This window comes from Scardinius erythrophthalmus (genome assembly GCF_964197995.2).
Source record: "Scardinius erythrophthalmus genome assembly, chromosome: 16".
In the NCBI taxonomy this organism is placed as follows: domain Eukaryota; kingdom Metazoa; phylum Chordata; class Actinopteri; order Cypriniformes; family Leuciscidae; genus Scardinius; species Scardinius erythrophthalmus.
This window is the reverse complement of record NC_138236.1, coordinates 22,838,974-22,852,739: the sequence shown is the minus strand read 5'-3', so window position 1 is coordinate 22,852,739 and position 13,766 is coordinate 22,838,974. Positions and strand designations below refer to the sequence as shown.

Here is a 13,766-nt window from a genome sequence, read left to right as displayed (position 1 = left end):
GGATCATGAACGCATAAAGTAACCACCCTGGTAGTACGAATATAGAGGGGGAAAGCGTGTTGTGCCAGCTCAGTACTGCACACCATGACAGAGATCAATGTATGCGGGATACAATTCGGAAAGTAAATCCAACAATGTTGAGATGCTAAAACTCTGCTCATGAGCCATGGATAATAAAGAAGAACATAGAAAAAAAAAAAAAACCATTTCTGGAAGCAGTATCATGACAGTTTCATCGAATATTCCTTGGAAAACTGTCTTAGCAAACCCAGGTATCCACGTCTCATGGCTTTTGGTGATTAAAGGTTCTGTGCCAAACAGAATCCTGTAGAGATTGAGGGGGAGGAACAGAACAATGGCCATGGTAGTTTAAGGGTGACAAGTGCTGACTTGTAACTTGAAACGAGGGAAATACGAGCAGGAGGTCCTGTATCTGTCTGTACATTAGAAAAGAGCTCCCACAAATCCTTTGATGTGGTTATCTTTCATCCTTTTTGAGACACTCACATACTTCTTACTCTGAAATCCACAAATGTCCTTTTATCATCATGCTTCCAATTCCTCACCTGTCAGAGGGCTCCGCACTTGTTTTGAACAAATTCTAAAAACGCTGTTGAGGGAATTAAAATATTAATGCCTACTTTACTTAGCGGGAGCAGTCAAAAACATTCTGCAGTTTACAATCGTCTAAGTCTGCTGGATGTGATGTACATTTCCACAGTTCTTAGCAGCAGGAATTATTTATGGCCAAATGAAAATCAGGGAAACTTCATTTCCCATCTCTCAATGTGCAAAACTACATTACAATCTGCTTAATTAAAGGTTTTGTACTGAGATGTACTGCCCCTGTAAATCCAAACAACAATTACTTTAAAACTGTTTTTTTTTTTTTTATGTTGTTGTTTTTTGTGCGTTTGACTGCTGGAGAGTTTTGACAGGATTTCAGACAGCCTGTTTAGGTTTGACCTTCAGTTCTTTTGTTTCATTTTTCCACTTCTTCGCAATTAAGACCCTTCCAAAACATTTTCATAATGTCTCATCATAGCGCTTCAAACTGCTTTGTAATACTGTCTGCTTCTGCCCATTCATTCTCAGCAGGGCATTGTCAGCAATTGCAAGCATTTTCACTCCAACGCTTCGAGTACCCACAAACACGAGATAATGATTTCTATACATCTGTGTCAGGTTAAAGGAATATGGCAGGTTCAAAAAGCTAAGTTAAACTCATTTGTGGCATAGTGTTCATTAGCACAAAAAATATATGGCAACTATTATTTACATTAGTTGTTCGTATAACCGATGTTTTGGAATTAAATGTTCAGTGAGGGGCACTAAAGGGTTAATGCTTTATTGCGTTTGATAATAATGCACCACCTATAATAAATTCTACCCTAAACCTAGTCTCAGACGTTGTGCCCACATCCCATTGGCTGAATGTCTGTTACATATGGAACACAAAACTGATTGGTTGAATTCAACAGGACTTCCGGGAGACGTGTGTATCGCGTTCTTTAACTGTCCACCTGGAAACAAAGCCGTCATGATGGCATCATGGAAGAAGAAAGCCATGGTGTTTACAACCGTGACAATGAGTCAACTAAACACTGGATTTCCAAACGTATGTGATATAAAGTTCACAGACTAGTTCACAAAACAAACTGTGATTGGTTGCTTTACATGTCAGTCAGAAGGCCTCTGGGTGGTCCTTGGCCAATGAAAGCTTCTGCTGTCATTCTGAAGGTCTGGCTACACAAGACTACCCTAAACCTAACGAATAAACCAAACGTGAGATCAAATCTATTTGCTGTACCAGGTGAGCTACCAAGCAAGTTTACTATGTCAGAACAGCAATACATATGGAGTTGGTTATGTGATGCAAATGTCGAAATGTTTTAGTTTACAAATCCTGCACTGTGTTAAGTGTTTTAAGGTCATATTGTAAAGGAACCACATGAAAAAAAAGTCAACTGCAGTGAATTGCATGTATAGGTATGCATAAGTATAGGCAAGTTGTTGTAGCTATACTATTGAAATATTTGCTGCATACAAATATTATATATTATCTGAATAACAAAACCTAGTACGAACAAATTCATGGTAATCGAAAAACAGTTAGTGAAAAGTACCTGAATGACCAACTCCTTATGCCGATATTATGGAGTGTGCATTCAATGGACACTTTACTATCCCACAAAGCCATGGGAGAGGGAGTTGTGAATGGTAGTGAAGTAATGCAACTGACACTGTAGGTCACATGACAAAGCGAGCCAATATGGCGGATGTAATATGTCCAGATTTTATTCATATTATTTAGAAATATAACATACTTTCTTAACAGTCACAAAGTAAGTTCTTCACCAAATGTACCAACTAAGACAGTATGTGATTTCAGACGCAGCAATTGTTTTTTTTTTTTTTTTTTTACATTTATGGATTGGTCCCATTCACTTCTTTAGTAAATGCCTCATTGCAACCAAGATTTTTTCAATCAACATTATATGATAATTATATGTGGTCAACATTATGCCACAAGTGCGGTTGATTATTAAATGGTATTGAACCTAGAATATTCCTTTAACTAAAAGTCTTTGGTTTGTTTTTTCCCTGTTCAGATGCACCACAGAACTATTTATAATCACACCATAAGCTTTCAGTGATTTTAGGGATGAAAAGAACGGCTACACCTGCCCATTACACAAGAGCTGCTCTGGAATAAGGAGTGAAAACAAAAAATCAGAGCGTAATCAGAACTTGATCTTCCACTCCAGATGATGATCCAAGCTCCACCTTTCACTCCAGGGTCTGGGAGGAATGTGAAACTCCTTCCAAACAGAGCAACCAATTAAGCCTTTAAGCTGCCTAGAGGGATATTATCATTGTGGTCCCATGTGATGTTAGACTAAATGCTTTTCCACATCTCTATCCCATCTAAAACCTTCAAGACTCACTTTAGCCCTTTTTTACTTTCTTACTGAGAGGCATTACACTGAAATGAGTCCTCTTAGGAGATGTGATGGTGCATGAAGGGTCAAAGTTTCCTATTGTTCAAATCACAGTCAATGTAACCATTTGCCTTCAAATATATTATACATCGAATGATTAGGACAACATCTCATATTTCACACGACACAAAAGCCGACGCACCAGAGCAAACTGCCAATTCAGAACCATGAAGACAGCAATTACCTTGAGCCGAAACAGGGGTGAAAAACTGAATCAGTGCCAGCGAGATAAGCGGACACCACAGCTTAATCCTTGATCCCAAAACCTGCATCCTTATAGCTGTGTGAGTGATGCTTGCCCTGAACCTAAGGAGGGAGAGAAACAGAGAGTGAGTGGAGGAATTCACCGAAGCCGTGCCGCCTCAAGGGGATTTCAGAAACACATGGGGAGGGAGGGGTGTCTCTGCGGGTCAAGAACAGTAAAGACTTTGTTGAATTTTGATGGACAGCCAGTGAGAAGAGCTTCCTGAGGACCATTGTTGTTCCTGAGAACAAGCAGGACACTACAGGTCCTGTCATTCATGTCGGATAAGAAGGCTGATGTGTGTTTAGAGAGGAAGCCGCCCGGGCTTGTTCAAGAGGGCACCCCCACTTAACTTAAACAGTGGTCTAAATTAGGGTCAAGAGATTATGCTGGTTCGCTGCATAGTTCACTAAGTCAGTTTTCCTCAGCTGTTGTGACACAGATGGCTTATTCTTCTATAACTATACAACTATAAATAATATGCATATTACTTTTTTTGTTGGGGGGGGGGGGGCAAAATGGACATTGTTTAAATTCAAGCTTGTTTGGATTGCTCATGGTTATCACGGTATTTTACTGGTGTTTTGCCTTAAAGCATGCTTATTTATTCTGTAAAAGATAAAAGGCATGCTATTAAGGCACTGAGCACTTTGTAGCAGTCAAATAGTTGTATAGTCTACTAAAAGAAGAGCCCACCATGCATTGTTAAATTCCCTTGCATGTCTGTCTCTGTCCCTCTCTCTCTGTTTCACCTGCTACTGAATCCTGAAATAAACATCAAGCACTCATCCTTGGCTTCATTTCTATTCTCAACAGCACAGTAAAGATGAAACGCGCTAAATTTAAAAATAGATGTAGGGTATCATATCAAGTATATTATTGGAGCATCGGGAATTTTTGGGACATCCCTATGATTTTTAATAATAATAATAGCCTAAATCAAAAACGTATGTAAAACTAGAAATCTATATAAAATATAAAGATTGTTTTTAATGAAATATGAAAGTTCTGTGTGCTTATGTTTAGCGTTAAGGAAATAATTTACGAGCAAATATAATATAGCCTATATATAATAAAAAAATGTCATCAAACGTGATTTAAAGTAGGCTAGCCTATGCTGTAAAGAATGAATAGAACAAAAAAGATTTCCCCAAAATTATACTTTAAGACTTTAAGATAAATTAAAGAAAATTCATAACAATACAAATAAAAGTAGCAAAACTGTGGGAAAAAATGTCGCAAATAATTTTTGTCTTTTTGAGGCTTTTTCTTGATTAATTCTCCCAGTGTTGCTTTAACAAACGCAGATGAGATAATGGAATTAAGCGAGAGTATAAAACCCTTCAGCAGTCTTACCTTTCACACCATTCGCTTCAATGAAATCCTCTTGATCTAAATGTGATCCAAATTCCCGCGTCTTGTGATGATCAGACTTCACTCGTATCTTCTCTCAGCTTCAGTCAGATCACAGCTCTCTCCGTGTGCGTGTTTCGTCTGTCCTTCTTCGCCCATTCCTTTAGCTCCTCAGCTCTGCGCCTCATTTCATCCTTTAGTCTTGAGTCTTCGAGCTTCGAGAGAGAGAAAAAAAACGTTCGTGCGACCAATTGCAGCCACTGGACAGACGACGAATGATCTCACGACAATCAAGAGCCCTTCTCAAATACTTGATCCTGCCTACATATAGGCTGTTCAGCGCTGCCAAGAAAATCCATTATCATTAGCCTACATTTCAAGGGAATGCAACTGTAATGAACAATCATAACGCCTACATCACGATGATGGATGATTAAGTTGACTGTTATGACTCATTATATTGTAGGCTTATTAAGACAGATTAATTGAATAAGTCAATGTGTGCAATTATTCAGTTACTGTCAACATTTGATTTTAAAGGAATTATTGTAAGTAGGCTAGGCCTATATGTCAGTATGATCTGTTTCGTCTCGCGAAAAAACTGGTTACTTTTTACACCCTATCAAAAGTTAGCCAAACTTTTTTTTTTTTTTTTACTTTTTTGTGTATGATAGGTAGCCTAAGTAACAAAGTGACATAATGACAATATTTTAATAATTTTGTCGATATACAATCCGATACGGATTCCAACATAAAGCGATTGAGAGCTGTTGCTATTTGGTTACCTCCGCTGGCAAACGCGATTTTTATTGCGAGATAAATAGTGTGATCTAAAGTCTAACTTTAGTTAAGTTTTTGAATTAAAAAAATAAATTAAAAAAAATGCTTTGTTTTCTTATACGATCCAACGATCTAATCCATTTGGACAAAATCAAGAAAAATCGATTCGAGAAGCCATATTCACTTGGAAATATGTCACACTAGGGTAAAAGAGACAATCAACTTCAGTTTCATGTCAACTTTAATTTGGAGAGTCAGACCCAGACCCCCCCCCCCCCCCCCCATGTAAAAAGCCTTGAGCTTTATTTGTGTCAATATCTCAAAACAATATTCCCATTCTTTTTTCAAGTGCCTATCGTTTATGTTGATCATCATATTGTATTTCATTGTGTTCTATTCTCTCCTAACATATTGAGAAGAATTTCCAAACACCTTTTGGAAGAACTTGTTATCCTTCCGGTAACACCTGCACCTTCTTATATCACTCCAAGTTGAGCATGCAGGGAACAAAGTTATCTGAATGTACACAAGACGTGTTGAAAGGAGGAGATGTGAAAGATATGTGAGATTGTGCGTGAAATTTTCTTACTGTGAGCAGTTTGCTGATTGGACGGAATCCAGAGTGCAATTTTGGAAGTTTTCTGCACTACCCAACACCTCGATATTGTAGAAATCCACCAGATTCACACTTGAACCATTGAACCGATGAGTACTAAACAGGTGTTCTCTCGTCCAAGGTTTCCCAGATTCATAAAAACCCAGAACCAGAATCTTGTAATCCACATCACTATTGCTTGGTTATGGGGATAAAAGAATATTTGACTTTCATTATTCATTATTTGATTTCCATGGGCCATCACACTGGCAGTACTTCCCACGAGCCTGCAGATTTGCAGTCTGAATGAACCGCTTCATTTGCATGATTTATCTGATGCGTAAATAATTACAGAGAGATGATCATATCATGAAACCCCTCCATATGATCCTCCGACATGTTTTTGAAGGTCATAAGAGTGTGCTAATGTCATGTATGTTTATGTTCACATTCTTGGCTTCAGTGCAAACAAATATGACTCAATTTACAAGCAGTAACAATATGCAAAAATCTCTGAAAATGTTTCAAACTGCTTTGAATCTCTGAGGACAGGTCTTAATGTAGGCTAAACTTGTTTATTGCTGAGCATTATAGTGCAGGAATGTTTACAGCACTTTATCGCAAACGCATCCTTTAAAAAGAAAGAGGACGTTCTGATTTCAAAGCTAAGAGAATCTTATAGACTTTCAAAAACATATTCACAGAATAAACGGCTCATTGAAAGCAGCCCGGCTTGCAGCGTATACAGCATTGATCAACTTGAATGTACAGTCGGCGCGGGACTGGAACGGTGACACCTGGATGCCGAGATGCAGTGGCTGTAAGCTCTTTAACTCTGAATGGCGTATTCCCAAATGACAAGGCCAAGCGTAATGAGGCATTGTGGGCTAATCAGTGGGTTCATTCAGCAGGCTCCAAAGGAACCTTACATTACCCAGCGACTTCTAATTAACCATGGGATACGGCAAAAGATGACGGTGTGGAGGAGTCTGCAAGACCCTGGGGATACAGGAAAGAGCAGTTCACACAGACAAGCAGATTAACATAAAGCCATTTTCACATGCACACACTCAGAGTTTGGATGGATTGAACTGCAGAGATGCATATGGTAGCAAATCGGACACACCTCTCAAGGACGAACAAAGGTCTTTAGGAATAAAGGTTTTAAAGCACGCCGAACGCAAACATTCTCGGAGGCTTCGCTGGGGTCACGGCCGTGGCACGGACTATTCCAGTGCAAATCGATCTTTGAAATTGCAGCCTCTTTATCTTCAGGAACCATTTGTGAATATGTCTGTCTCAGTGTTTATTTAATAGGCCTACGAATCCCTTAGCAAACTTGGAAGGACATGGAATACAGATCGGGTTTGCATATTCATGTAAATCTGGCTGGTTTCCAGACTTTTTTGAGTAGTATGAAGGGGGCTGATGAGCCATGCCCTTGTTAGACTTATTTTTAAGATTTGGCAAGTCCTCTCATCTCACTGTGATTCGCCCCGTGAGGAGGTTTCACAAAATCATTAACACAAGAGGTTAATATTTTTCCACAGACGGTCTGTGAAGGTAATCAGTGTGCATAACTGAATTGTTGGCCAATGATATCTTGCATAAACAGCCTGGGCAATGTGCTCACAAAAGTGCAAGGGGCATGTGGTCTGTCCTTTCCTGACATCCGAGCAAAGACGTCTACAACAATATGAACACGAAACGAAAGCATAAGTGCAAAATGATGCAACTTTTCCCTCATGTTCTCTCTGAGGCCTATCGTTAATAGTCAAATGCATGATGCAAAATGAAACAGGCAATATGTTTTTTTTTATTTTTAGAAACATGATGGTTAGAGCTGTGGAGTGAGATTGAGGGACTACCAAGGAAGGAGCGGTTGACATCTGATAAGATTCATTCATCAGCTGTCAGTGAACTGTGTGGCCTATTGAACTAAGAAAGCATCTAGACTCCCTTCCCCTCCCACGTCTGGGAACCAGCAGCAGAACATTGCTTTAGGAGAGAAACCTTCGCATGGTCACTTCTGTGGAATAATGTGGCTGTTCGGAAGCACTCAAATCACTTCAGTCATGTTTCTGCAGTTTAATGATGTTCTGCACTTCTGTTCTTTTGCATAGTTTACACATTAAATTAATTCACAGTAATCATGATTTATTTGACATCTGTGCTAATCACATCTTGTAAATAGTGTAGCTCTTACTGTATGTTGTAGAATTTGATTAAAATGACTGGAGAACATTACATCCTCAACAATGAATAGCCAGAGAAAAAAAAAAACGAACTCAGTATTACTTATTAAACCCGAGTAACAGCCTCAACGGGGGATGGTTGACTGAAGACAGAGGTTAAACATCTGTTTATCTGTTCTTACCTCATTTAATGTGTAGGGAATTACCCAAGGTCCTCTTTTGCTTTAATAGACCACCTATCAACACTCACATCTCACTTCGTCTAGTCCTACAGCCGGAGCTGTAGCTTAAGCTGTGCTTTAAGTAAAAAAGAGGGAAAATTCATGTGGTTACAGTATGTTTCATTCGGACAACAGGTAATATTAATATACTAAAACAGAGGAGCACTTTAATAGGAATTGGAATGATGCATTGTCTCAGTAGGTATAACAAATTAACACAAGTGAAACATTTATAACCTGTTGTCAGCAAAGAAGATTACTCAGAATGTCCGTTGTTTAAAGGAATGTCATCTTGACATTGTGTTGGCTGCTGACGGTCAATATTTTAACTTTTAATACCACAGAACTAAGTGAAGCTAATGTCATATTAGACGAGGCGTAGAGTAACACTGCCCTCTAGCGATACGACAAAGTACTGGACAAGTAATTAAGCCTACTGGTAGTAATTACCTCAAAAACTTGAAGGTTCTAAATGAAAGATCTAAAAATCTAACAGTAACTAAGTTTTATTCTATTATTTTATTTTATTTATTTATAACGGTCGGAGCTCGAATGTTAATAAAAAGGCGCGAAATCTCTTTAACCAACAGATGGCACTAGCAAACCTAAATAATTCAGGTCAATAGCATTACGTCATCACATTTCCTTCACACAAAGGGCATTTGGTATGTCTCACAGTTATTGCCTCTGGTTATAAACATGTGGGTAGATATAGTTCGATAAAGTAATATACAGTAGGATCTAAAAGCCTGAGGCTGGTAAATAACCAGAATATTTGAAGTTTTATAACCTGTGGTTATAATATGTCAGATCAAAATTTTTGTAATAAAATTATAAAAATAAGTTATCTCTAAGCATGTGCCATAGATAGATTTGTGAGAATTATGTGGTTTTAAGACACAGAAGACAAGTTTTTTAATGAAATCAAGGCGTTTAATAAGCCATTAATCAAACACACATTAATCATGATTTAGAGCTGCACGAAGAAATACAAATAGGCAATATGGTACCATGAGCTTAATTCCTTACAAACACGTGCATTGAACTCAGTTACACTAAACTCAAAGAGATTTGAATTAAACTCTCCTTTTTATTCTATTTCAGAATAGACTAATAACTACACGATTATTAGATTAGCTTATACTTCCCCTAGGTAGGGAATATGTGGCATATATCTGGACCAGTATTTAACAGACTACCCTGATGCTGATTGTCATGATCACCCCCAAAATCTTCACTTACACCATCTTTGATAGAGGACGTGGTATATCCTTTATAATTAGAGATGTTACGTGACCAGCCGTGAGAATTAGCAGCACAATACAGGTCTTTAAGACAGAAAATTCAAACTTACTTTCCATTAAAACAAAAGATCATCATGTGACTGTTATTGTCGTTTTCATCAATACAAATGAGTACAATTGCACAATAAGCATCCTGCAAAAAAAAAGTATCCGCAGTGAGGAATGTGTAAAAGATGAGCACATAGGTTAATAGATGATATATCATATTGTGTCATTTTTGCACAGATGACTGCTTTGCAATACACAAAGGAGTTAACACTTACAGCACTACTGTATATTTCCCATTTGCCTTATATAGAATAAATGCATTTCTTAATCTAGTAACAAATCTGGTGAGTGAATTCATAGACTGTCTTATCATCGCTTTTTACTTTAATACACTGCTATTCTATGACTACTCTAAATTAGACTTTTTCATAGCAATACGTTTTACAGCTAATAAGTATGTGAAATCGTGTATAGATATACAAACTGTTTCGCTCTTTGTTGTGTTCCAAAATGTCTCCCCAGAAAACAGGGAACGTTCTCAAGACTTCGTCTAACGTTCTGGCAATTTCTCTCAAAGTTATGAACAAAACATTCTTTATAACGTTAATAGAATGTTCGTTCAAAGTTAGGCTATATGTTCTTTAATAATGTTCTCAAGTTGGCACAAAAACATTACATGTTGGGGAAAGTTACTTTTAAAAGTAATGCGTTACGTTACTTTTGCGATACTTTTTTTAATCTGGGCTGGGCTTTTTTTTTTTTTTTTTTTGGCAAATGTAAAGGCCCTTTCACACCAAAAGTGAAATGCAAATTCACGTCTGTACAGTGGAGGGCGCAGCTCAAACAAACAAACATCTCAGCTGTGCAGCAATTCTGGATCACTGAAGAATAGAACGCAGGAGAAGAAAGCTCAACGCTCTTCAGCAATAAAAACAAAGAAAAGAAACACAAATGTGATCTTTATCTAAAGTCATTTTTGCTTATTAGTATAGTTGAATTGGATCATCAAAGGTCAGCAGCAAAGACATTGCTTAATAAAGTGAGATTAAATACATAAAGTATATTTCTATTTTTAAACATTAATTATTGCAGGTTTGCGTAATATTCTGAGTTTGCATTTCACTGTTTTTATTCATTTTAAGGAATACTGAATCTGTTTTTGTGCAAGTGAGATGAGTCATGCTCACATTTAGTCTATAACTTGTCTAGAATAACCATCATGTTTATACAGCGCACACAAAGCGTTCGATTTCTGTCAACATGGCCACAGGAGAGCACGTCAGTCAATAAATGGGAAAACAAAGTAATTTTGTTTTACTTATTTGAAAAAGCATCTCAGATATTTTGTTGTAAATATAAAAGTAATGTGTTACTTTATTAGTTACTTGAAAAAAGTAATCTGATTACGTAACTTGCGTTACTTGTAATGCGTTACCTACAAAACTGCGTTTAGCCTACATCATTCATGGAATGTTTTAAACAATCAGAGAACATTCAGAAATAACATTTACATAACTTGATGGGAACGGTAGCAAAACGTTCTTAGAGCATTTTTGTTAAATGGGTGCCTAATGCAACTCAAAAACGCAGACTATTGCGGAAATTAGCGTAAACGTTTTTTTTTCACATTAACTAGACCTACTGGAACAACTATTTGAAGACAATCTTACTGAACCAGTTCATTAAAGTCAATAGCAACTTACCTGAATAATAACCCATCAGGTTAAAGTGAGAAATTTTTGAATGCAACTCTACTGCACCCTTAAAGGGATAGTTCACCCAAAAATAAAAATTCTGTCATCATTTACTCACCCTCTATTACTGTTCCAAACCTATATGAGTTTCTTTTTTCTGTTGAACACAAAAAAATCCAGACAGTTGACGGTTAACCATTGACTTCCATAGTATTTCTTTCCTACTATGGAAGTCAATGTATGCCATCAACTGTCTCGTTACCAAAACATTTTTTTTATATTTTCTTTTGTGTTCAACAGAAGAAAGAAACTCATACAGGTTTGGAACAACTTGAGGGCGAGTAAATGATGACAGAATTAAAAATGTTGTGTGAACTATCCCTTTAAGTACTGTAGATTGTTCCCGCCTGACCCACGCAAGAGCGCACGTTCGTTCACGTACTTGCGTAGAGTATGTTTCTGCCGTTACACTTTATAAGTAATATATTTAATGCTGTCATGTAATATTAACATTAAAGCTACAGGTAACTACTTGCCTTTTTGATGCCATTTAGACAAAAGACAGGAAATTTGAACTACTTTCACACAATACTAAAAATATGCTTAACTTACAAGATACTTAAAGACGAGTTACAGTACAACAACATCTTTCAGATGTGCGTAGCGTTTTAAACATTCACTCTTAAGTTTCATTGAAAGTCTGTAAGTGCTGTTGTTGGTTGTCCCCTGCATTTTGATAGATGTCAACATATATCATTTTACTAAGTCCCGGCAAGCATGACAGGGATATAAATAGTAAGTTCAAACTAACCACACCACTGCGATCAAGTAACCAAAGTATAAAAAAAAACCTGACACAATGTTGCATTCCTTTACTCTCGAAAGGTCATAGCCTAAACTCTGAATGAAGAAACAGTCGAAAAAGAGCACTGAATTGTGCTTTCACCTGAATGGCACACATATATTAGTTTGGCATTGGTTCTGCAAACCTACCTTCCAAGAGTGTTTTAAATGCTGCGGTTTTACTAAAAATGATATTTGGCAGTTGCTTTTCCCATATAATCCATCCAGTTAAAGTCTCAACTGACATGGACCGGTAACAGTCAATGAGGAGCCAATGGGAGGCACAGATTAGTGTCATGCTCTTTAAACTAATGAATTTGAATCAAAATGATGAACGGAATCAAGAGTTCACTTCTCTGAACATTCCATTAAACACTCACTGAGGAAAGTCCAGAGAAAGAGAAGAACAAAAAAAAAACATAAAGAGCGTCTGTGAGCTCGTCTTCAGTATTCCCCTTCCTCCATAACCTCCATGACCACTGTTCTGGGACCAGTGAGGATGAGGTTGCTGACAGTTCTGTAGTCCAGACTCAGCACATTCATCCCATTAACTGCCACCACAAACTGACACACCTGTAGAGATGAGCATGAGAAAACTTTAATGAGGCAAAACAATTGCAGTTTTATGTTTACTCATAATTGTTACACCCTTTTTGTACTTTGATAAAGACATAAAAGTGCTGAAAAACAACATAATGAATATGGAGCATATAAACCATATATATGATACAATAAACAGATAGTAATCTCTCTCAGTGCAGCAACATGACACAATTACACCTTTCAGGAGAACGGTAGAGGAGTGCTTTTTAAAATGAGCTATATTAACTCTTGGAGAGGTTCTGCAAATGAATAACGTTATAGCCTTTATGTCCTTCCTGGTAAACCCATAATGAGACTACCATCTGAAATGAGTCACACCGTTATCGTTATCAGCATCAAATGATAAATAAACAACATCTGAAAGCCATTTTACTTAATTGTCAGCATGTGCTTAAACGATCCGTTTTGGCATAATTCGTACTGTACATTAGTGCATGATTACAACTCCAGCATTTGTAATATCTTTGCTAAGAGGTACACTCTAAAAATAAACGTTTTGGTTTGACGAAAAACGTTTACATCAAGCTTTCTGACTTGTGACAACTTCTAATGAAATAATGTTCAACCAACATACTACACTGAGTTATATGAACTTAATTTGGAGCATAAACACATTTGTTAAGTTTACTAAGAACATTTTTGTTGTTCCAACTAGTTTGAACATAATTCACTCATAAATGGAGTGGAGGCCCTGAAAGCAATTGATATTATCTTTATTAGTTCAAATTCATAGCTAGCAAAGCACACGCTAAATATAACTTATTTAACAGATACATTTTTTTGAACAAGTAAGATAATACTTGTCATTGGAATTGGTGCAGTGATTGCTCATAGAACTACATACAATGTAGTCTATACCTTGATGTCGCCACTTATAACATAAAGCTCTAATCCTCAGCACAGTGGTAACCACAAAACACAACAGAAACCATTTTAAATGTCAA

General features: G+C 37.2%; 2 protein-coding genes across 4 annotated transcripts in view; both read right to left on the bottom strand.

Annotated features, from left to right (window-relative positions):
* The window catches only part of col14a1a (collagen, type XIV, alpha 1a), a 128,783-nt gene extending 123,785 nt beyond the window's left edge, over window positions 1–4,998 (bottom strand). For all 3 annotated transcript variants that reach the window (XM_081388125.1, XM_081388123.1, XM_081388124.1), the window contains exons 1-2: window positions 4,603–4,998; window positions 3,187–3,308 (exon numbers count right to left, since the gene is read on the bottom strand). In XM_081388125.1, the coding sequence (XP_081244251.1) occupies window positions 3,187–3,274 (88 nt within the window). In that variant the 5' untranslated portion in view covers window positions 3,275–3,308; window positions 4,603–4,998. The remainder of the gene's footprint in view (window positions 1–3,186; window positions 3,309–4,602) is intronic.
* Window positions 4,999–9,301: 4,303 nt separating this feature from the next.
* Window positions 9,302–13,766, bottom strand: part of deptor (DEP domain containing MTOR-interacting protein) — a 41,524-nt gene continuing 37,059 nt past the window's right edge. The window contains exon 10 of the mRNA XM_081387947.1: window positions 9,302–12,792. Coding sequence (XP_081244073.1) covers window positions 12,664–12,792 — 129 coding nt within the window. The 3' untranslated portion in view covers window positions 9,302–12,663. The remainder of the gene's footprint in view (window positions 12,793–13,766) is intronic.